The sequence below is a fragment of the Perca flavescens genome, chromosome 20, assembly GCF_004354835.1.
Source record: "Perca flavescens isolate YP-PL-M2 chromosome 20, PFLA_1.0, whole genome shotgun sequence".
Taxonomy (NCBI): domain Eukaryota; kingdom Metazoa; phylum Chordata; class Actinopteri; order Perciformes; family Percidae; genus Perca; species Perca flavescens.
Window position 1 is genome coordinate 32,857,404 of NC_041350.1, and position 25,840 is coordinate 32,883,243.

A 25,840-nucleotide genomic window follows, 5' to 3' on the forward strand; every position below is an offset into this window, starting at 1 on the left:
TGATACTAGAGACTCGCGATTCATGAGTCAATTTAAAGACTCGAGTGAAAGAATCATGACTCAAACAGGTTTAGTGAGGACAAGTTAGCGGTTAGTAAGCTCTCTTACTTACTACTCAGATTAGTGAGAGTATAAGGGGCTGGTATGCAAAATAAACTTTTCATCCACCAGCCAAAATACTAGTGAATGTTAAAATTTAACTTTTTTTGGCTGGTGAGGCAAGCAAATCTACCAGCCACTTGCGTATTTTACCAGAATTTGACTGGCAAATGGTGCTAATGTTGAACCCTGCTGGTATGTACATGAGTTGAAGGACAGACATGTCTGGCTGATTGTGGTGGGCTGGTCTGGGTGTCCAAAGTCCAAGGCTGATTTTTTTTACCCCAGCCCTGCCTTCAGGTCACTGTTGATCCATGGCTTATTATTCGGAAAGCAGCGTACAGTCCAGGAGGGCATGGTGATGTTCTCACAGAATTTAATGTACTCTGTGATGCAGTCAGTCATGTTATTGATGTCGTCCCCATGTGGCTAACAGAGCACGTCCCACATGGAGGACATACATTTTTTTCTTTAAGTAGGTTGGGTAGCTGATATGTAAATAGTTTACTGTAATTGGTTATATTAACGCAGTACTCTATGATTTTAACCAACTACTGTACATAGTTAAAATACATGACCAGAAAGTTAAAACTGTGTTGTTTTCTCAGGTTTGCAGTTGAAATCCAGCCGACAGGGGAAGTTTCAGAGTACACTGCCACCATCACTGACGAAACGCTCAGAGAGGGTAAAAAGGGTCGGCATAAAGTAGACTCTCTGACGCTAACCCTTAAGGCAGAAGGTACTATAAGATTGTGTGTGTGCTCGTTTGTGTGTATGTGAGCATGCATGCATGTAACGGGCCAGCCCAGTATAGCTAAGAATTACATCCACATGGGACAATTCCACATCCACAATTTACATCCAGTACCTACGTTGAGTGGCAATACAGGAAGTAGTGTGTCTTATTATGTAGCGAGGTGCAAAGTAAGGTTGTGGAGTTTGAAGTGATAGATGGGCATGCAGCATATCTTATTTTCATGCAAGTTTATCTTATGACAGACTTGCAAATAAAATTCACCTTTTTAGTAACACTACTGCAATGTTTTCCTAATCTTAACCAATGGTTTTAGTTGCCTAAACTTAATCATACCTTTACCACAGTTTTAACACTTTCCCTAACCTTAACCATACCATAGCTGCCATATTTCAAATCACATATGCCAAATTTTCTAGACATTGGCTTTGTTGAACATAATCCTGGGTTTTGCGTAACCATCCCAGGTTGGTACGGGAATGTACTGGAACCATAATGGTCCAGAATAAATGAATGAATGTAAGCCTTACTTACACTACATTCCTAAGTGCACATAAAGCTTATGACATTGATATGGGCACCTCCTTAATAGATCTTGAAGCCACCAGTTGCTACTGTTATGGAAATAAAAACTGACTAAAGAGTTTAAATACTGCTGCTACTAGGGTACGATTCATCTGAGGCCACTGTAGCTCTGAGATACAACCGCAACAAGAACACTCTCACCGCTGAGGTTGTCATTCCTGACTACGATGTGGAAGCAGGCATCAAGCTGGCTGTAACTGATAGTGATGCCAAAGGAAAGAAGATGAGAGGTATCACCATTGATGTCACCAACAGGAACATCCCACAGCTGACTCTTGTTGGACACTCAAGGTACATAGTTCTATAAACAAACCATCAATCCTTCCTTATGATAGATAACGCTGAAGTTTCAGCTGTGCTGTCTGGTTTCTTGAGACAGTTTGGTTTTAGAAGGTTTGAGTTGATGAGAAACATCCCAGGAAATGCAAATAATTAAGAAACTGAAATCTTACCCACCTATTTGTCCTTGTTTTTAATGTAGACTTGACATGATGAAGAATGCCATGCTGCAACTCCAGATGGCCATTCCATCTCTGAAAACTGATGCCTCTGTCACTGCAACCCTGAAGAGGGATGAGGATGTGTTCATGGACTTAGAGACGGTCATCAACCTCCCTGAGACATCCTACCAACAGAAAGCTTCCATTAAATACAGTAACTGTCAGCCATCAGTCACAGCTTTAACACATACAACAGATCCATTCATTAAATTTGTATGTGTGGGTACATTCAGATTTTCTCTTTACAGATGATGAAACGTTTGAGGTGGAACTGAAATCACATCTGAAGTCAGAGATTCAGAAACTGATCCCAAATATAGAGAATCATCACAGGCAGCTGCAACAGCTCATCGATCATATCCTGGACCAGAAAGTGGCAAAGACTGATATGAAACTGCGTCACATAGTGACCAAAGGAATTGAGGTAGTGCTTTGACATTTATTTATTACCTTTTTCAAGGAGCTTGCGTTTATCATTCTGATTTGTCATTTTTCATAACATTTCAAAAACTAAGAATTATGGTGAAAAGTTAGCCTATGGGCAAATTACATACTAGTTTTTAGGGTGGATAGTGCCATTTGGTGTGTATAATGCCATGTATGAAACTTCATGTTCACCATAGTTTTAAGTACTCTGATTTAGCATTGCACTTTTACATTGATGGTCTTGATAAGGATAAAAATTGATACAGCAGAACCAGAGATATTGTCTTCATTATTACGTATTTTCTTGAGTGCTTTTAAGCTTTACAGTTTTTGCTTTAAGTAACATGTAATTTATCTCTATGTCACCCTGAAGGCAGGTGATATATGGTTAGACAAATTGACAGCAAGCATCCCCTACCTTGCAAACTTGCGAAGTAAGAGGAGCATCTCAGATCTCACCCTGCCAGCTCTACATGAGAAACTGTTTCTGCAGTCGTGAGTTTTATTTTTATCTGGTCATTTAAGAACATTACTTTCAGGTATTACTGCGCATAAACCCTAATTTAACAGTTCAGTTATACTACAGTACTCGTTCTGTTCTCTGATTCCCTACCCAGTTTGTTAATACATTTTCAGATGCACAGTAGTGCCGAGATTGAATTCAAAGTGGCCTTATGGTGAATAATAGATAATGTATGTTGTAATATGTATGCCTGGTTAATGTTCCGCAATGTGGAGTTTTATATGATGGAATGTGTGATCACGTTCTACTATTAAACATGCCAAAAGTAATTGTATTTTATTATGGTTTAAAGTACAGTTTTTGTTTGCTCTAAGGTTGTTAGCTTTAAATCTCTGTTATATCCGTAACAGAGAGACTAACAGTCAGACTGTTAGCTATAGCCCTAATATTAATTTAGGCTTGATGATATATAAAATTACTTAACGTTACTTTCCTTTTAAAAGCATCACTCATATCCCAGCAACAGAACAGATGAGAGAAACGTGTAACCGTACATGCCTTTTATTTGGTTAACTTTAGTTGGCTTACTGTTATTGATTAGTCAGACTGTCTACGGCGGCTAGCATAGACATATAAATACATGTATACTGTAATTATACAGTCTACGGTGGTGGTATAGGCATAAGCCAATCCCCTGGCAGCACATGCCACTCACTACAGCTGCACAGAGGTGTCAAAAGTATTCACATTCATTACTCAAGTAGAAGTATAGATACTAGGGTTTGAAAAGACTTTTGTAGAAGTTGAAGTATCAACTCAAGCTTTTTACTTAAGTAAAAGTACTGGTTTCAAAACTACTTAAAGTATAAAAGTCAGAGTCATTGCAGGGGGGGCCTCCAAATTATTGTACATTTTTGAGTCTTTAAAAAAAATAAAAATAAAATGCCTTAACATAATTCCAACATATTATTAGCAAATATAAATTCCCACTGATGATAGGCTTACTGGCCTATAGGTAAGGTAGTCACTAAGATATCAGCCCACATATGTAACATTAAAATATGATTTATAAAATCATGCCAACAATTAATATTTTAATAGCTTATGAAAAAAAGGTATGTAAGAAGGCTTTAGGTTACCCTAACAGTTATTGTAGGCACAGTTTAATATGCAACTTAATTTCATACAATATGTAGTAGGGGGTCCCAGCTACATCTCACTTTAAGTTAAGGGGTCCTTGGCTTAAAAAACGTTCAAGACCCCTGATGTAAGGGGGCGAAATGCCATTAAGGACAACAGCTTAACTCTAAAACGCGGGGACAAAATCATATGACTATAATAATGTTATATTAAAATCATACCTGCAAACTCAGAAGGGCTGAAAAAGGTGACACGTAGGCTACATCTCTTCTGTGTTTTTCAGACAATGGCAGCTACAGTCTGGTGTTAGACTCACTCCAGTGAAATATAGACACACTTTTACACCGTTTAGCTCCCAGCATTTTATCATGTTTACTCCAGCTGCTAGCTAACGCTAGGCTAACCTGCTTCCAACTGTAGTGTTGACTAGCGGCGATGTTCAGTTCCCTCTAACATTTCTGTGTCTGAAGCTATTGAGGAGGAGAGTGGGAGGGGCAAGGTGGAGGGTGGGGGTGTGGCCTTAACCAACTGCCACTTTTCTCATTTGAAAGCCATGATGTCTCTCTCGTGGGTTGGCCAAATTCTCTGGGCGGGCAAAGCAGAGAAAGGGGAGGTAACCTTGCTTGTTATGACCTCATAACAGCAGATTCCAAAACGGTTCATCTGAGCTTTCATTTTCTCAAAGGCAGAGCAGGATACCCAGGGCTCGGTTTAAACCTATCGCCATTTCTAGCCACTGGGGGACCATAGACAAGCTGAGGGAACTCATATTAATGTTAAAAAACCTCATAAAGTGACATTTTCATGCCATGGGACCTTTAAGTGTTTGTCACTGGCCATTGCCTAACGTTAACACATCCACCTGCCGTTAAACGGTGTGCCGGTGGAACAGAACCGGCACAGGTCAGCGTAGTGAGTGGCCAGTGTCGGCAGGGGATCAGCATATGTCACTCCAGATGCAGTCTAAAATTGGAACGATATTGATCATGCATTCTCTTCTACTTCAACAGTGACAGTTTGTTCCGATACCAGTTCAACAAGGATAAGATGGCCATCTCACTTCCTCTTCCACATGGAGGCAAAAAGTCAGAAGAAATAAACATACCAACCACTCTTTCTATTCCCCTTATAGATTTACCAAAGATAGGTCTATATATCCCTGCCAAAAACTATCCACTACCATCCTTCACTATACCGCCTTCTTTGGATTTCACTGTCCCTCTTCTCGGTCTAGCTGAAGCATCCACCAAGATCAACAGCAACTTTTACAGCTGGGAAGGCTCCATCACTGGGGGCAACAACACTGTTGATGTCCCAAGCTACATTGCACAGTACAAAGCTATGGCCCAATCACCTTTTCATCTACTGTCATACAAGCTTGAAGGTAAACATTTTCTTAAAACACCAATTAATCGTTATAGGTTGTGTACGTTGTGTCAATGGATTGCACTTATGCTTTTCTAATCTTAAAGCTCCATTGTGTAATTTTTTGAGTTGATTCTTAGCAAAAACTCCTTTGTTCTTTCACAAATATGCGCTCATTCATGTGTAATTACTTCCACCAACTGATCAAAGTATTCTCGTCGGTGAAAAAGGATTGTCTACCTTGTAACATAAACGTAATCATATGTGTCGTGATTTCCCTGGCAGACAACTCATGTCATGTGCAGTTGTAACACAGACTAGCTACAGCTAGAACGATGGAGATACTAACAGCTAATTTCGGTTTCATTGACATTGTTCATACTGCTCAGAGAAATATATTAAAAACACAAACCTCCGTTGCTTCTCTCCTACGCTGTAAACATTGCCTTACACTATTTATCTTGTACAATATACAGAATAACGATAGCACTGATACTTTACTAACATTAATTTGCATATATTTGGGAACCTGATAGCTGATGTTAGCAAGGAAATGGTACCAAAATAACGTAAAACTATTATTACCCTGGAAGGAACACTCAAGGACGTAGTCTTACGTCTTGGAATAATATGGCCATAGTGGGAGTTAAAACACGCTTGGAATGGGAGGGGCTAGAAAGTAATATTCAGTTGGTTGTCATATACAAGTTCTTACACAATGTAGCTAGACACTACAGGCAGGCACACACACACACACACACACACACATTCATACACTGGTGATCAGAAAAACGCACAGATGGTGCAGCATCAGGAGCAATTTGGGGTTCAATCGGAAGGTCCATCCCTGGCCCATAGCTGCCAACACTCGTTTTTCCCGGGTTTCTCCCATATTTTAGCCCTATCTCCCGGACCTCTCCCGGTTTTTTATTTCTCCCAGTAAACTCACGTAATTTGCATGGCCCAAACTCCTTTATAAATAATCAGACCAATATGTTCGTTTAATGTTGTCCAGTTGCCAGATCTTGTATGAAACGCATCCTAACACCATATACAATTTTCAACCCGTTTGTCACCTCAACCTGGCAACCTATAACCCAGGTGCGCAATTGATGTCTGCGCAAGCTTTGCAGAAAGTTCAGACCCGAAAGCGAGCCGATAAAGATTGCAGGTGAAGGCGGTGTTCCTGCAAAGAAATCGAAATATAGCTGTAAATTTCAACATGTTGGGCGCACCAATTTACATGCATCTTACCTAGTCATATCGACAACCTCCATGCTTTTTGTAAGGTGTGTCGCATTAATTTTTATGTAGCGCACGGCGGGGAAAATGACATTACCCTGCACATTAAAACACAGTGGCAGCATCGCGCAGAAGAGGCACATAAGGGCACGCAGGAGATTTCATCCTTCATTATGAAAGAACAGACAGAAAACGTGAAGCAAGCTGAACTCAAGATGGCAATGTTGGTAGCACAGACTTACAGTACACTTAACAGTAACCCCCCCCCCGGTCGCGCCGCCATGCCCCTGCACAAATCTCCCGTATTTTGAAAACCAAATGTTGGCAGGTATGCCCTGGCCCTGTACTCTACATGTTGAAGTTCCCTTAGGCAAGACACTGAACCCCAAATTGCTTCTCATGCTGCGTGAATGTTTGGAATGTGATGTGCAGGTGGCACCTTTTATGGCAGCCTCGGCCATCAGTGTATGAATGTGTGTGTGAACGGTGAAAGGTTCCTGTATTATGTTAAAACACTTTGAGTAGTCCTTAAGTCTAGAAAAGTACTATATAAATACAGTCCATTTACATTGTTTTGGTAGCCGGTCCAGCCGCACATGCAAGTTAGTGCATGTGAGTACCTTCCTTTGGCGTCTGTATTTGACGACCTAGCAATGAGAACGGGTTGTTGATACTGTTGGTCCCTCCCTTCGTGTTCATGTCTCGCTGGCTAGCTGGTTGGCGGCAACTAGAGATGCACCGATTACAACTTTCTAGTTATATATATATATATATATATATAACAAGTATAACAAATACAAATAAAACTAGAACTGCAAGCAGTTATGACGGGGCCCAAGCCTCCGATACCATTCGCCTCTGATGCCATTCGCCTCCGATGCCATTCGCCTCCGATGCCAGTCGTACGTGACGCCCCGGGGAGCCGCGCAAGTCGCCCCCGATGACCCGCGAAGCTGTGCCAATGCGGGACCCGAAGCATTATGTGGGAAACGTTGGTGAATATCGAGAGGTTTGATGCACAAGGTCTGGGGTACTCTGCCGTTGCAAATGTAGTGGTTAACAGTTCATCTCCATGCATATACAGACTACTTTTAACAATTCTCTACTATAAACAAACTTCTTAACCCCCCTGACCACAGGGGACAGCAGAGAGAAATGAGAGAGTGACTGAGAGGGTGGAGGGGGGGAGGCAGGTGTGGTGGTTGAAAGAGCAGGGGAGGTGGTCAGGTTGTTGTAAATGGTGTCATAGGCGCCGATTGACGTTTTCCTCCATGGGTGCTCACAGGCGCACGTCGTTTAAAAAAAAAATAATTCAAAAGTTGTTTGCATTTCAAAACCTTAAGAAATGGACAGCGGCCGCCACGAAAACACCCGCCTATGAACTCGATAACAAAGCCGTAAAGTAGGCTTTCAACTCAGGACAGCGCCACTTCTCACAAATACAGATAGGATTGGAGATGAGAAGTTTAACTGACACGTAACCGCGATCACCTTCGTGGGAAATTAAGAATTAATGCCACCGACATAACCAATCACACTATGGCAGACTCTCCACTTAGCACCAACTGCAATGTTTAATTGCATGGTATCAGCGCATATGAATGGTGTTGATTTTGGATTGAAAAAGTGGAGAAAAGAGTTACATTTGTCCACTGTGAAGGTTGTAGAAACTTTGTCAGGTGGGTTAGGAAGTTTGTTTATTGTAGAACACCAGGGGAGCACACAAAAGCGAAAACCAAAAGGTAACGGTAGGAGGTAAACATCAGTAAATATTAAGACGTGTGAGCTGCAAGGTCTTTGATACATTCCCATTGCAAATATCCCATTAACATTGATTAACAGGGCAAAACACTTATATGTTGATTATAGCGCCCCCTAATGGCCGATCTTCGCCAAATTTGGTACAGTGCCTCAGAGCGGCATGCCGAACGGGCATCACAAGTTTTGTGTTGATTGCTTTTACTGTGGCAGAGATATTGCAATTGCAAATTTCCCATTAAAATGCATTGAGTTATTGGGTGAAACAAGTAAACGTTGCTTATAGCGCCCCCTAAAGGCCAATCTTCGCCAAATTTGGTAGAGAGTATCGCAGTGCAATATCGAACAAGGATCTCAAGTTATTTGCTGATAACATTAAATTTAACCGAGATATAATATGATACGTGTGTGGTAGCTAGCTAGGAAAATTTGTTTGGTTGTTAAATTGGCATACTTTAACGTAGCAAAATTCTTTCCATAACTTTTTGTCCGGTCCATCTGGAGATGCTAACTACTCGGTTTCGTGCAGATCGGTCGCACGGCCTAGGACGAGTTCGAAAAAGTTGGTTTTGCACATTTCGCGATATTGCGAAAAAACTTGGCCGTGGCCTACATCAGGTAATTCAGCTTGATTCAAGGAACACGTCGATGTAAGAATTTCTAATGTGCAATGTGTATTGTGGGAGTTAATAACAAAAAAACATTATAGCGCCACCTAGTGGTCCACATGTGTAATTTTTGGTAGTTGTGATCCATGGCCCATTGTCCATCTACCCTGAAAATTTTAAGTTGTTTACATTAGTGTAAGTGGTGAATCTAGATTTGGGTCACATTGGGTCCCATAAGCCACGCCCACTTTGACTCCTCGGTACTCCATTCTAGAGATGGCTTCAGGATTGGCCCCAGATGGTACCCATCAAATTTTGTATAAATCGGCTGAGCCGTTCATGAGATATAAACTTTTTGTAGTTCTAGCGCCCCCTAGTGACCAATTTTCGTAAAACGCATGGGGTACCTCCAGAGGGTCATCGCAAAGAATAATCTAAAGTTTGGGGTTGATAGCATTTATTTTGGCTAAGATATGGCAAAGTTGGTGTTTTCATAGTTAGCTACACAAATTAGTTTGTGCGTTATGCGCAATTTTTATCGTACAAAAATTCCTTTTAGAACTTTTTGTCAGGTCAGTCTGGGGATGCTAGGTTCCAAGTTTCGTGCAGATCGGTTGCACGGTCTAGGAGGAGTTCGAAAAAGTAGGTTTTTGATAAATCACGATTTTTCACGCATAAAAGTCTAGGCGGAAATGGCCGTGGCCTATATCACGCGATTTAGTTGGATCCAGGGAACGCGTGGATGTATGGTTTTTGAATGTCGGGGAGTTATAGGGCCAAACGCGTTTTTGTCCACTATAGCGCCACCTAGTGGTGGAAATGGGTCACTTTTTGCGCCTGAGGTCCTTGCGGGGTTTTGGACCAAATGTACGGTTTAGGCTGCAGTCAGAGTTTTAGGCGGAAAAGAAGAAGAAGAAGCGGAATAATAATAATCAGTAGAAAAACTCTGTGTAGAGCAGACTGATCTGCAGAGCCGCGCATAATTACGACTTTATGACATTTCAGAAACAGCTGATGGAGCGGAGGTGCGCTGATTTTGCGCGATGTTAATCATGCGCCGCCTGAGTGAATTTGACCGGCATAAAATCGGCATATGTCAGACTGACCAGCAGGTCGCCGGTCATGACCGGTCACGTGAAAATCGGCCGATTCCGGTCACAGGCCGGTCAATCGGTGCATCTCTAGCGGCACCCTGTCACCCCTCTGCACTGTGCGTTGCCCGTTTCACTCTTCTGCAGCAGAATGGGACTCATACGGTGGTTACCTGCTAATAATGCCGACATCCTCGTCAGGTCGGTTAACGTCACCACAGATGTGCACCGCTCTGTGGCGGTAGCCAGGTAGAGAGTGTGAGCTAACCATTGAGCTAGTGTAACCAACTCTGATTACTACTGCTAGCTCTGTTATCGCTGTTGCTACTTCCCCTTTCTTCCACCCTTTCCCTTCCTTTGTGATATGTTAATCAGCAGTAACCTTCATCTGAGCACCCCGGGTAGCGTGCTGTGCAAAGTTGGAGCAGTATAGCCGCTGTCAGCTCTGCTAGCCGTCATCCGCTCATCCACCTCCATGTTTGCTTGTCACATCAGAAAGCGAAAGCCGTGTGCATCCATTCCTGGCCATGTCAGTCAAACTCTAGTGTGAGAGCTCTGTGGAGGCAATCCCAGCCCAGACTTAATTTTGTACAGTATTTCAAGTAAAGCACCTTGAATAATGGAGTGGGCTTTTGTTATATTCACTAGGAAAAAGTGGCATGACAGATAAGATAAGATAAGATCTCAAAATCTTTTTTACTATAGTTGGTCAAAATAAAATTTTGTTTCTGTGAACCTGACCTTCCATCGGGAAAGATGAGATCTGGAGCACACGCTTATATTAAGAGTTTTTAATAAATTGCAGCAAATAACATTAGCATTAGCATTAAGCATGTGTTTTTCAGAAATTATTCTACATCTTTGCCTGTGCTGTTACAGATTCTGATAATTATATCCTTTCTTTCTGTTTCAAGGAATTGGGATGATGTCAGGAAGAGCTGATGATAATCTCAAGTATCTTCTGAATAGTTCCTTCAGCCATAGCCTCATTGACACAAGCTTCAGTGTCTTAGAAACCTTAAAGGTAACCAACAAATTGAATGCAAGAGCCAGCTATAAGATTGAAGCCTCTAGTCCAGTAGGCATGCAAGCCTCTCTTTACTACTCTGCTCAGTCAACTTCAGCTCTAGATTCAGATGCAATTTCAGGAGATGGCACCGTGGACGGATCACTTAAAATAGGTTCATTCTACACCAATACTTCCTACACCCACAGCTACAACCTACATCCACTAGATGGAGAAGGAAGAGGAGAGTCCACCCTGCACATCAACTCGCCATTTATTGAAGTTCACAACATGATACATGGAATCTATGCAAACTCTGAGTTGAACATTGTGTTCAAAACCAATGCCCAGAAGGATGTTATTAAGCATGCAGCAGAGCTCAAGTATAAAGATGCACAACTAACCCTAAAGAGCAATGCCATTGCCACAGCCATGGGTAAATCGCTCAATAACAAAGTTGAGCTTAGTGGGTCCAGCCATATGGCCATCCTCACAATTGAGTCACAGGCAGATGATGACACAAATAGGGCATACTCACTTATAACAGGATCCCTGGATTCAAATGGACTTGAGGTAAACTCTGAAGGTTCCCTCACCTTTGATACAAGTCATGGATTGCACAAAGCTTCTGTTACGATTGGTAGAAATGGTCTGACCACAAGTGGAACTAACAGCATTCAGTGCAGCTCTGTCACGGTGGAGAATATATTCAGTGGTGAGATAGACAACAATGGAGCATTCCTGTCCTTTGGGACCAAAGTGATGGCTGAAGAGAGCAGAGGAGAGCTAAGCATTGAGGGTAAAATCACACCTGTGGTAGCCTCTTTGAATGGTGTCCTTAAGGGCCATGCATATGATGCAACTACAAGAAACAACATTGATATTTTACTTAACCAAAGGGCTCTGACCTTTACTAGCAATACAATGGGAACATTGAAGCAGATGAATACAGAAAATAGCCACACACTGACGCTCACTATGTGGACCCTAGCCTTGCACTCCAAGACTAACAACTTCATCTGTGAAGATATTTACTACAAGCAAGACACCAATGTTGATATGAAACCATTTGTTATATCGTTTGATATGACAAATGATCTCAAGTTGTATGATGTCAGTTTGAACAATGAAGGCCACATGAAGCTTGAGCTGATTAAGATGGATCTGAGTGGAAGGATGAAGGGATCTTATGGGGAAGAACACAAAATGAATCATATCTATGAACTTAAGTATGATAATATGGCTGGTACAATAAAACACAGCATGTCTGGTAATGTAATGGATGCCCAGCTAACACACAACTGTGAACTTGAGTTTGCTGCCCTTTCCTCCAAGACAAACTGTAAGGCACGAATATATTCTGAACCTCTACGTTTTGACAGCACCATTCGCACTATGATACTGCCTTTCAGCCTCACTGTTGATGCTCTTATCAACAGTGATGGAGAAATTAATCTATACGGGAAGCACACTGGACAGCTCTACAGCAAGTTGTTGGTTAAAGCTGAGCCCCTAGCTCTTGCATACTCACATGACAGCCAGGTATCAATCACACATATGCTTTCAAGTGGGGAGTCTTCCATTAATTTGGACAACAAATTTGATGGCCTCCTGACAGCAAGTGACCAATCTCTGACCTGGAAAGTAAAATCTGGACTAAACAACCATGCTTATAACCAGGACATCAGTACTTACAATAATCTTGAGAAGATTGGATTTGAGTTTTCAGGAATAATGTTAACAGACATTTTCAGCAAATTAAGCAAAGACAAGAGATCTGAAATACAAGAATTAAGTATGGCTGGATTCATCAAGTACGATAAGAACAGTGACTGTCATATCATTAACATCCCATTCATTAAGAGTTTTCCTGTTGCTTTTGAGAAGCTCAAGAACACACTTGTACAAGCCTTAGAATTGCTTCAACAATCCTTCAACAATTTAGATATTAATCAAAGAATTACTGACTTTAAAGCCAAGTTAGATCAGCTACCCATGCAAGTGAGTGACTTCATGCGAGAAATTGACTTAAAGAACAAAGTGAATCAGATAAAAGCAAAACTTGATCATTTAATCCATGAGTTTGCTCTAACAATGGATGACTTAGAGGTTGCGATGAACAACTTGAGAAAGAACATGGAAAATACGGTAATGGACATTGCCACCAAATTTAGCGACCTCATCCTTACAGTCAAAGACTATGTCAAGGCCGGACACCTTGCTGACACGATAACAAATGTACTTTCAAAAATTGGAAATCAGCTTCGGGCCTTTGATGAAAAGTATGAAATCAAGCAGTCATTTATTAAAGTACTTGATGCCTTTGAGGACATAATCAGACAGATTGATTTACAGAAGCTCACGGAAAGCAGTGAAGGGTGGCTGCGAGAACTTGATTCTAACTATGGAATCTTGGAGAAAATCAAAGACATACTGTCCAAAATGAAGCAGTCCATTGAGAACTTTGAAGTCAACATGTTTTTACAAACATTAGAGGATTATCTTCTCTCAATTGATTTGGCCATGTATGTTGAACAGCTATCATATAAAATCCCCTCTTCAGACATAGCAAATATGATGGAATCTATGAATGATGTTATTGTCAACTGGATTGATGAATATGAAATCCCCAACAAAATAAATACAGTGTATTTTTACATTAGGGATCTACTTTTAAAATACAGTCTTGATGATAAATTTAAAGAATTAATGGATCAGGTAGTAATTCTAATCAGGGAATTCAAAATTGATAAGACTGTGCAATCAATGGTAGATGCTCTGAAATCTATCAACTTTGAATTTGTTTATGATAGAATTATGCAACTTCTGCATAGTGTGACAAGCCAGCTCAGAGAAATTGATTTTAGGAAAAGCATTGATAACCTTAATGGATGCATTTCTTTAATGCTTAAGTCAATCAAGGAATTTGACTACAGTGCATTTGTTAATGAGATTAACAAGAAAATTAATGAACTAACAAACCATGTCAATGAACAAATTAAAACATATGAGATTGTGCAAAAAATTGAGGCAGTTAGGGGATTTCTTAGAGAGATCCAAAGTTCCATCTTCACATATTTGCACAAACTCAAAAACACAAAGGTAGCTGACGCTTTAAAGAAATTGAAAAAAGTGATTGACACTACATTTTACAATGACATCAAGTTAAAAGTGCAGGATATCCTTGAGGACATGCAACAAAGAATCCTTGACATGAATATCAGCAATGAAATGAACATTTACCTCCAAAGGGCAAGCCAATCCTACAGTAATGGAGTGTCCTACATTTCTGCACAGTTTAACCAACTGATGGAGAAGATCAGAAAAGTAGCCAATGACAATGAGATCATCACCCAGATGAAGCAAACTGTAGATGGAGTTATGGGTGCACTGAAGAGAGCTAAGATTGAAATTCCCACTTTTACTGTACCTCTCACTGACCTTGTCATTCCAGCTTTTACAATCAACCTGAACAAACTGCAAGAAATCAGCATCCCAGCTGAAATTTCAGTCCCTGAGTTCACCATCCTCAAATCCTACACAATTCCTGCCTTCACCATAGACTTTGATGAGATCAAAGCAAATATAGTTGCAATCCTTGACAAAATCCAAGCATTTGAAATCCAAACACCTGATCCTGAGAAAATCTTTGGTGACCTTAAAGTTCTTTACCTATCTGAACTACCAGATCTCACCTTTCCAGAAATAACTCTTTCCGAAATAAAATTTCCAGCCTTCAATATCCCCAAATTAAATCTGAATGGCTTTGAAATCACAATGCTTCCAATTCCAGAGATCAAATTGCCTGAGATTCCCAGTGACATTTGTGTCCCAGTTTTTGGCAAACTACATGGAGAATTTAGAGTGAACTCCCCTCAGTACACTCTTGAAACTACAGGGAAGATTGAGAACTCAACTTCCACACCAAAAAGCCCACGGTTTACAGCCACTATTACTTCTTATGCAAAATCACCCTTTGAACCCCTTGAATACAGCTTTGAAGCCACTGCTAAGTTGGAAGCTCCCAGAATGAAGAATTTGCTATTCACAGAAAAAGTGAAAGCTACATTTGTGGCCTTCTCGATTGATCATGAAGGATCCTTGACACTCACTGGCTCTTCTGCTGAGGCTTCTGCTAAGACCACTACCAAGGCCACAACCCAAATGTACACGACAGACTTGGTCAACAATATGGCACTTACATTAAAGAATGGAATCTCTGTAGCCATAGACACAACCTACAACCACATCTTGGACATCCCGTCAATTGAAACTTCAAGTCAGGCATCAATGAAACAGAATATAGCAGCCACAATGGAATCAGGCAGAATAACTGTGACCGGTGAAACTACTGGTAATGGAAAGTGGTCCATTCAAGACTACTCTGATGAAGGTACATACAAAAGCAATGTAGAATTCAACATCAATTTTAGCACAGCCAAGTTAACTTTTGTAGGAGAAGCAGACTGTAAGGCCATGAAATCTAAGCAAACACTGACTGCTGAATCAGTGGTCTTAAGCCATATCACTGCTGAAGCAAGATGTGAAACTGAACTTCCATCTGTCAAGAAGAGTGTTGTGGTTTTAAATGGAGAGGCTCATGTTGGGGAATTGAAAGTTGCGTTGACAGCCTCTCATGATGCTGAATTCACTGAAAGTCTGAGTGGATTCATGGCCAACTCGCTGGAATTCATGGCCCATCCATTTGAGATTGTGCTTGATGTTAAGAATAAAGTAAACTTAAAGATGTTCTTCCCCTTGAAACTTACTGGAAAGGTGGATCTCCAGCATGACTATGGTGTCATACTAAACTCTGAGAAGCAGCGTGCTTGTTGGTTTACTTTGGCAAGATTCAACCAATACAAGTACAATCACAACTTCACAGCAGAAAACAATGAAATGGAAATCTTATTTCACTCATCAGCTAATGGAGACGCTAATTTGGACTTTTTAACTGTTCCTCTATCTATCCCAGAGATAACTGTACCTTATCTCGCAATTAAAACCCCTGAGGTCAAACACCTTTCTCTGTGGGAAAATGCTGGATTTGAAACCTTGCTTACCACTCCTCAACAGTCATTCGATATGAATCTAAAGCTTTATTACTACAAGAACCCTGATACACACAGCTTTGATTTACACCTTGAACCAATTTACAATACAATTATTGGCAATACCCACATTATCCAAGCTCAATTTGAACAATGTAGAGACGGAGTAGTTGCACTTCTAAAGGATTCGTACAACAAAGCAAAGTTACAGTATATCAAACACAAAATAGACACTTCTAGTTTGCCTCCTAGAATCTTCACTGTCCCTGGATACAAAATACCCATATTAAATATTGAGGTTTCTTCTATTAGGGCTGAGATGCCGGCCTTTAGCTACTTTGTTCCCAAGGAAGTTAGCACACCAAGCTTCAAAGTTCCAGCACTGGGTTTCTCTGTTCCATCCTATACCCTTGTGCTACCATCTTTGGAGTTACCTGTCATCCATGTTCCAGAAACTTTAAGTGAAATAAAGCTGCCCACTTTCACACTACCAGCCATTCAGAACCCCATTTTGATCCCAGCTATGGGTAACATAACTTGTGACTTCTCCTTCAAATCTATTATTATGAGCTTAAGTGCTAATGCTGGCCTTTACAACCAGTCTGACATTGTTGCACGATTCGGAGCTTCTTCAACATCTGTCTTTGACATTTTGAATGGAAAAATTGATGGCACCACCAGTTTGACAAGGAAGAGAGGAATAAAACTGGCTACCATTGTGTCCCTGGAGCATAACAATGTGGAGGCAAACCATGAATGTGCTGTTAGTCTCACCAAAAGGAGCATGGAAGCTTCTGTAGCCAACACTGCTAAAATCAATCTCTCGTTCCTCAATCTAGAATTGAATCAGGAACTCACCGGAAATACCAAGACCAAGCCAAATGTTGTTTCCAAGAAAAAACTAAATTACATGTTTAACATTCCTCTGATTGAGTCTGTAGGAAAAGGAAACATTGATATGAACTGGACACTGGAAGCAATTTCTAACTATGTGTCACTGGAGACCTCTACCCAAGGAAAGTCAGACATAATGATAATGGACAGTTGTAACTTTGCTGGAGATCTAGAAAATGATGCTAATTTCTACCTAAATGCCAATAGCTTCCGTTCAACTGTCAGGACTGTCTTAAACTCAAACATTGACAAACAGGAAAATCAAAAACAAAGCTCAAACAACATTTTTCAGTTTAACATGAATAAGAACGTGGCTCTTGAGGTCTCCTTGCAGCGAATGTTTGCAACCGTTGGCTACACCAGTAATAACTATGTTGATTTCACAAATTTCAACACAAATGGAAAGCACATTGTTAAGGGAGAACTAGATTTTGTTCCTTTAACAACTTTCAAGACTACATTGAGCATTGCTGGAAGTCAGCCAAGTAGTTTGGGTCGTGCTGAACTTATTCAGAGCATCAACCTTGTCATCAGCTCAGATAAGCAGTCTTTCACTTGGAGTTGTAAGGAACAGCTGGCATCGCTTAGCCATGCTTGTGATTTACTTGTGTCCAATGATAAATCTGAAGTACGCATGGACTTCACCAAATCATTGGAAGGCCACCTAGCTTTCTTGAAGTCAGTTAGGCTTCCTGTATATCAGAAGACCCTGTGGGATATTTTCAAGTATGATCAGGTCACAAATATGGATGACTTACAATTCATTAACATGTCTTCCAGCATTGTGTACACAAAGACCATGGATGGCCAGGAGTATACAATTCCATTCAAACTATTTGAAAACAGCATCACTTTTATCATCCCTGGGATTAGTATTGCAGTGCCTTCTTGGGTAAAAGAAATCCCATACCCCATAAGGATGCGATTTGAAAACCTTGATGTCCCTGATTTTCTCACTCTTCCCCCTGCAATCTCAGTTCCAGCCTTTGATGTGCCATTTACCAATTTGCATGTGGAACGCTTTACAATTGATCCTAAGAACCTTACCATCCCTAAGGTTATCACCACTACAGACTTTGAAATCATGTTGCCTGGCTTGCCAAAAATGTCAGTGCCTAGTTACGATATTGAAACAGAGTATCTACAGGGGAAAATGTCATTCCTTTCATTTAAGATGCCACAATATGGAATCACAGTCTCATCTTTCACACTACCAAATTCCCTTACAATTGAAGAGCACACCATCAGCCTAAATGAAATCGCAAACCAGATTTCCAACTTCCAACTTCCAACCATCGTTATCCCAAAGCAAAAAATTGAAATCCCTGAAATTACCTTAAATCTGCCTTCAAGTGTGTTTATTCCAGCTTTTGGAGCCCTCATGGCCACTCTGAACGTTTCCTCCCCTACTTATAATGTATCAGCAACTGCCAATGTGGAGAAAAAGGACTCAAATCTTGTAACCTCGCTGATTTCAATTTGTACTTCTACCATGATCTTCTTGGAATATGACCTCTCTGGTAAGATAGGCACACACTCTACTTTATTTGATAAGATAATTTTGTACGAATTACTAGATCTAAGACATTGCAATTTATATAATATTTTATTTTGCTTATGTGCCCTCAGCCAGTGCAACCCTTGGATTTGATAATGGAGTAATCAAGCTAAGTGGGAAGTACAACTTTATTCACAGTGATATAAATGTCGACTGGCAACATGTTTTGGCACAAAACCTAAGGTAGGTGTATACCATGCTGTTCTCATGAACCCTTCTGTCTAAAGCTACAAAACGTAATGCACTGAAATGTATATGTATCCCATGTATTTATTGCTGTATGCACCACAGTGACAGCTGCTCTATAAGACCGCTCAGGTCTGTGTAGGATGGTGGTAGGGTGTATGGGTGGGTCATAAAACACAGAGCATTAAAGGTGGAGGGGGGTGGGTAGCTATATATGAGTCTAAAATGACAAAAAAAATGAAAAAATTAAAACTTGTCTGTCCCTCTGCCTGTATCTCTTTCTCTCCAACCCAGTCTCACAGCAATTTGTGAAATAGTCCAAATTTAATCTATTGATTTGTGTATGAACACACATTTTTCTGGTTTTTTTATGACGCACAGCACAGATTTTAAACAAATGTATTTCAATTACAAGTATCTTTAGAGCCTGCACCACATATATTTTCTGTCAATCGGAACTGCAGCAAAAAATCTGTACCGTTTTGTTGTTATTGGTATTTTTACCACTTCATTAATCAACATTTATTCACTAGATATTGTGGTTTTTATTTCTTTATTTTAATTATTTGGGGGTTCAGTGTTTCCTCTATGTTGATTGGCAAGTGGCGGTCCGCCACGGTTATATTTCTCCCGCCACGGTATCATAAAAAAGCTGCCTATCAGCAGTGATTGTTAGAGAATCGCAGAATAGCGCGGACACGTCCTTCACAACGCGAGTGGGTGCCACTCAGAGAAAAGGGAGAAAGAAAAAAAGAGACAGGCTGTCCGGAGGACCCGGTTGAGATGGCATGTGTGCATCCTTGAGAACTGTAAGTAGTATAGCCTAACTTATATTGTCAGTTCACTTAAGCCTGTATTAGTCTATAGTGCTTGCACATTTTTAGTTTCACCTTCACCTGCTAGCTAAATTGCACGTGGCTGTTGATTCAATACAACGCCCTTGATATCATATCATGTCATAGTAGGCTAAACCGTGATTATTTCATACATTCATGTCCCGAAACATATTGGGGGAAATTCATTCAACATAATTCCAGCCAAATAACAATTAAAAGTAGGCTATGTTATTTTAACATTTATAACCTAACCTAACTGGACAGTGCGCCGCTGCACTTTTTTTTCCTCCATAAACTCTGTCCGCTCTCAGCTCCTCTGCCAGTTGCTGCATGAACTTCCTCCGGGACATTTTACAGCTGGTGCACTCCTTGGAGAAGATGTGTGTAATGATTCCAGCCAGTTGTAGCATGTATAAAGTTATATGAACATGTAGACAGCTACCGGCCATCTAGGCTACGTGTAGGCCTACGGCGCCTTTCACAGAGCGAGCGCCCGGTGCTTTTCTTCTGATTCAGAACAGAGTCCATCCACGCCATAGCCTGCGTTACCGACTCTGGCTTTGCCTTCGGCCCATCGGTGATGCCCACTAGAGTCTGGATCGGGCCGAATTTTTCTGTCCGAGCCGGCCCGCGTCCGACAGAGCCGTGACCAAATCCGGCCCAAGCCCGACAGTCATTAAGAAATTTGTGTCCAAGCCCGACACAGTTAAAATCTCATTTTTTTCCTTATACTAATAACACATGTAGGCTACGTTTGTTTGTGTGGAAAGCCTTTTTTTTATTAAGCAACTGTAGGAAGGCATTCGGAAATGTCAACAGATGAGCGCATCAGCGCATGGGGCAACAAGTTAATAAGCTGTTAAAATGTTCAATGGCTCTCCTGATCGCTTCGTTACCTCCAGGGCCGATGTTATAAAATGAATAACCACTAACTCTGCTCCGGTTGCATCTACAACACGTCTGCTTCCTCTTTCTCTATCTCTCTTCTGCCCACTTAGGCTACCATCTTAATGCCCTTAATGCCCACACTTGTTACTCGAGACCGCTAGTTAAGTTTCTCTGACAGAGACTATGATTATTACTAAGCAACCAAGATGCATCTTCAACCACACAAAAGATTAAAAACAAAACCGTGAAAATGGCCAAAATAGGTAAAAGCGATTGTATTTTCTTTGCCTTTTGTGTAATGTATATAGCCTAAAAACAATTTTAAAGGCCAGGCCACAGGGGTACCATGTAGTAGCATGTATGCTACTCAGCATTAATGGGCCACCTCTTTCTGAATTCCCCTATAACCGAGCCTTGGAGTTATTTTTCAGAAAGCCAAGAAAAATCAAATGCACACAGCAAGGCTGCCAACTTTGCCACTGAGGCAAATATGCAATTAGTTTCATTATGAATGGTTTCTATACTATAGCCTACTTTGGATTTTGGTTTCCCTATGAAGAATTTCTTGTAAAATTCATTTTGTAGACCTACAGTTCCTCAAAAATACAGTTCAATCAAAACGAAATGAAAATATGCCTCATTGGGTGTGAATAGAGGTGAATAAATATATTTGTTTGTGGAGGAGGTTCCGACAGATCTGCCCCCACTGCTAAAAAAAGAGGAAACACTGGGGTTATCGGTCATTTCACTGTGTGGGGAATTGGCAGATCAGCGCCCCCAGCAGCTGCAGGCGCCCTGCTTGCTGAGAGAGGTCAACACCCCTACTTTCACAATGAAATGGACTAGTCCGTGTTTTCAAATTCAGTTTAGTTTTAATTAGTTGTTAAAGCGGGTTTGCTAGTTAGTTTAGTTTTTATTTTTTGAAAATGCTTAGTTTTAGTTTAGTTTTTATTAGTTTTAGTCTTTTTTAGTAATATGGGTTATTTGTCGGGGGCAAGATTAAAAAAGGTCAGAAAAAAGTATTAATATATAAGTATATATAGTATAATAATAACTCAACAAAAACATCATACAATTTTAGAAATATGTATTCACAATGTATTCAACAATAACACCAGTACATAAAATGTACATATGATGATGAGCACAAATATGTAAACAGTCTACACAAGACACAGCAGTAAGTGCAAAATGTGTTAGCAACGTGTGCCAGGAAAAAACCCTAAATAGCCAACAGACTAAAGAAGAGTACATCAACAGGTATTTTGAACTTTGGTTCAAGTAAAGTGATGAACTTATTTAAGTCAATCGACTCACACGGTTGTGTAGACATCCCAGTATCAACACATATTAACCAACGCTTCCTCACGCTTTTAGTCTTCATGCGTAACCAGCAGCTATCGGGTCGCCGGTGAAGGCCCGCCTGTAGTGTTCTCTGTCCTGCGGTTTTCTCCGTCATGCTGCCTGGCCATACATCCATACCCGTAACGTTACCGGGGTTAGCTTCTGTTTCGGGGAAAGGGGGCTTTGCGTTCTCCTTGCCCTGTCACTGCTTGTTAAGGTAAGCTAGGTTAGCCTCCTTGTGTTCGCTTCTCAAATGTACTTTCAAATTCGTGGGATTTTTCCCTTTAATAAATTGTCTACATATTTTACCACCTTCCACTGCGAGGCACTTGCTTTTATCTGACAGTCATAATCAAATAGGACTCTGCCGCTTTCTTCTGACGTACGCCCTGATGCCAGGCGAGGGCATGCATGGGCGAGGGGCCTGGGCATGTTGTGTTCAATTTAACGTGGAATGTCCGAATTTCTGGGTTCCCAGTGGGAAACTATGGCCCTCATTTATGAAACGTGCGTACGACCTAAAACAGGCGTACGACGGGCGTACGCCGATTCCTACGCAAAGCTCGGCATTTATCAATTTCGACGTGAGCGTAGGCTGCGATCAAATCTCACGTCTGGTCTGAACTCGTGTACGCAAGTTCTCGAGTCAGTGTGGACTTGCGGTGCAGCATATAATCAGTTTAACAGGAGAAGCAGAAGTCATCAGTTGATCACATATCAGCAATGGCAGATCTGGCTCTTTTAGAAGACCTCTATGCGCCGGTTTGCAACATTGTTTTAGCCTGTGGGGTTCTGCACAACATCTCGCAGGAAAACACGGTGCCATAAATGTAGCGATGGAGCCAGATGACCCGATGCCCAGAGAGCAGTGTCCAGAACAGCCACCAACTGAGGGCTATATGAAGGAGACAGGATATTATTCCTCACTTTTAAAATGTAGCCTATAGTGTTATGTTTGGCAATGATATTCAATACAGGAAACATGACGATGCACAACATTTTTATTTATTCTTCAGGTTTTTGTTTCTCTTTCAAGTGAATGATTTATTTCTGCCATTGACCAAGTTATTTTGGCTTGTTTTTCCAGCCCCTGTGCTGTCAGGAGACAGGGTCCAGCACGGGGGGGCGGAGGACACGCGCTCTCCCTCAGCTGTTGCCTCGTTCCGACAAACACGAGTAAAATAAAAGACACTGCATAAACTCCGCTACCGTGTGTTTATTTAATTATAGGTACACCTACATGTAGGCCTAATAGATTGCAATAGAAGCCTGTATATTACTATTAGGACTATAGAAAATGTGTCAAGGATGTATAAATTAAATAGGCTAAACTTCAGCTGGAGTCCGATTTACTACGGCAACACTGTTGACCGCATCAGTGATCTCTTTTCATTCCGCATTCTTTCTACAGCCTTTAATACCAGTTTTCAGGCTGCCAAAAAGTACACACGTTAGTGCAAATGAACCAGAGATATCAGGGTTTCAATCTCCACCTCTGAAAAGTGTTGCTTCTCAGCCGGATTACGTCTCGCCATGTCGTAAATTGTAGGGGCGAGGCCTCAAAACCCAGAATATATTGGGGCGTGATATTTAAATGACGATCGTTTCCAGCAGCCGCATTTATCAATGTACGACCATTCTTACGCTCGGATTGGTGTGATACGAACTTTTCATGAATCCCACGTGAAGCCTGTCGTAAGATGATTTCTGCGCTCATATCTGCGCTGGTTTCTACGTTAGGTTGATAAATGAGGGCCTATATGTCTACTGCATAGACTGAATAAAACAGATCTATGGTCGGAAATGTCAACTCTGAAAGATATAACGTTATTTGCTCTGTGAAAGACATTGACAAAGACGAAAACTAAGGACATTTACTTGATAATTTTATTTCATTTTAGTTAGTTTTGCAAACAGACATTACAGTTCTAGTTTAGTTATCGTTTTTTTGTGATGCCTCGTTTTTATTTTTATTTCAGTTAACAACAATGTTTTTTCCCAACTAGTTTGCGTTATTTTATTCGTTTTTGTTAACGATTATAACCTTGGTATGAACAATGCTTATATCTCCATTTTAGCATCAGTAAATATGTTATCGACCTAGCGGTCTGTTAAGGAAAGCTGTGAACACGCATCTATCCAAATTACTTCAGCCTGGCTTAGCCTTTGTGAAACGCACCAAGCCAGGCTGCACAGATTAAACTAGGTCAAGCCTCGCTTTACCAGAATATCCTGGATTTCTATATTCTGCTTTTGTGAAACAGGCCCCAGGTGACATCAGCTATTAGTGATACCAACCCAAAGCAAAATTACATATTTGGGCATTACCATTCACGCATCGCTACAGCGAGTTGTCCAGGACAACTATGAAACTATATTAAGTAGTGTTCAAAGGGATCTGACTAATTGGTCTGCGCTGCCGGCATCACTACAGTCCAGGATTGCTGTTGTTAAAATGAACATAGTTCCTCGAGTGAATTTCTTAAGTACAATGATCCCCTTAACCCCCACCAATACATTTCTGGAAGAAACTTGATATCGTAATCCGACAGTATATTTGGAATAGTAAACAATCAAGCGAAAATACTCTACCTTGCAACATACCACGAACATGGCCCTCCCCAAACTTAAAGTGCCTCTCAGCTAAGGGCCCTCAGAGTGTGGATAGACCCCTCATCTACAGTCCATGGAGAGAAATAGAGCAAAACCTCACTGGAAGTCTAAGACTGCAAGACCTCACCTGTGATAGGATGTCGAATTCCTACTGACCCGATTTTTTTGTTTACTTAATGACGACTCTAAATTACATCTGCTTGGGAGACAAAAGTTAGCCGTTTCGTTAGCCAGCTCAACCGCGACCAAGAGAATTTTTATTATTAATCTGACGACTATGAAGACAAGCAGGTGGGCCTGGTTAGGCGGACGCTGCAACTCCTCACTCCCTAACTGTAAGCTTTATTAAGTTCATTCTTGAATGCGGTGACAGTTTCTGCCCCCCGAACCCAGATTGGGAGCTGGTTCCATAGGAGAGGAGCCTGATAACTGAAGGCTCTGGCTCCCATTCTGCTTTTAGAGACTCTAGGTACCACAAGTAACTCTGCATTCTGGGCGCGCAGTGCTCTGGTGGGACAATAAGCTCTTCTAGATATGATGGTGCTTGACCATTTAGAGCTTTGTAGGTCAGGAGAAGGATTTTAAATTCAATCCTGGATTTTACTGGAAGCCAATGCAGAGAAGCTAATACTGGAGAAATATGATCTCTTTTCTTAGTTCTTGTGAGAACACGCGCTGCAGCATTCTGGATCAGCTGGAGAGTCTTAAGGGTTTTATTTGAGCAACCTGACAGTAGGGAATTACAATAGTCAAGTCTGGAAGTAACGAATGCATGGACTAGTTTTTCAGCATCGTTTTGAGACAGGATATTCCTAATTTTGGCAATGTTACGAAGATGAAAAAAGGCTGTTCTTGAGGTTTGTTTTAGATGGGCGATCAAAAATAACTCCTAGATTTCTGACAGTAGTGCTGGAGGCCAGGGCAATACCATCCAGAGTAGCTATGTCTTTAGATAATGAGGTTCGGAGGTGTTTAGGGCCCAGCACAATAACTTCAGAAAATTATAGGTCATCCAGGATTTTATATCTTTAATGCATGCTTGAAGTTTAGCTAGCTGACTGGTTTCGTCTGGTTTGATTGACAAGTATAATTGGGTGTCATCCGCATAACAGTGAAAGTTAATTGAGTGTTTCCTAATAATATTACCAAGAGGAAGCGTATATAAGGAGAATAGAATTGGTCCAAGCATTGAGCCATGGCTAACTTTAGCGTACTTGGAGGATTTATCATTAACATTAACAAATTGAAATCGATCAGAGAAATAGGACTTAAACCAGCTTAGAGCGATTCCTTTAATGCCAACTAAGTGTTCCAATCTCTGTAACAGGATTGTATGGTCAATAGTGTCAAATGCAGCACTAAGATCTAGTAAAACAAGAATGGAGACAAGTCCTTTGTCTGCAGCAGTTAGAAGGTCTTAGTAATTTTCACCA

At 41.0% G+C, this 25,840-nt stretch overlaps 1 protein-coding gene across 1 annotated transcript in view; it reads left to right on the forward strand.

The window, feature by feature from the left end:
* The window catches only part of apoba (apolipoprotein Ba), a 75,044-nt gene that overhangs the window by 39,194 nt on the left and 10,010 nt on the right, over window positions 1-25,840 (forward strand). Inside the window, exons 18-25 of the mRNA XM_028565182.1 lie at window positions 708-855; window positions 1,536-1,729; window positions 1,920-2,092; window positions 2,187-2,362; window positions 2,738-2,859; window positions 4,978-5,351; window positions 10,946-18,502; window positions 18,612-18,723. Of these exons, the coding sequence (XP_028420983.1) occupies window positions 708-855; window positions 1,536-1,729; window positions 1,920-2,092; window positions 2,187-2,362; window positions 2,738-2,859; window positions 4,978-5,351; window positions 10,946-18,502; window positions 18,612-18,723 (8,856 nt within the window). The remainder of the gene's footprint in view (window positions 1-707; window positions 856-1,535; window positions 1,730-1,919; window positions 2,093-2,186; window positions 2,363-2,737; window positions 2,860-4,977; window positions 5,352-10,945; window positions 18,503-18,611; window positions 18,724-25,840) is intronic.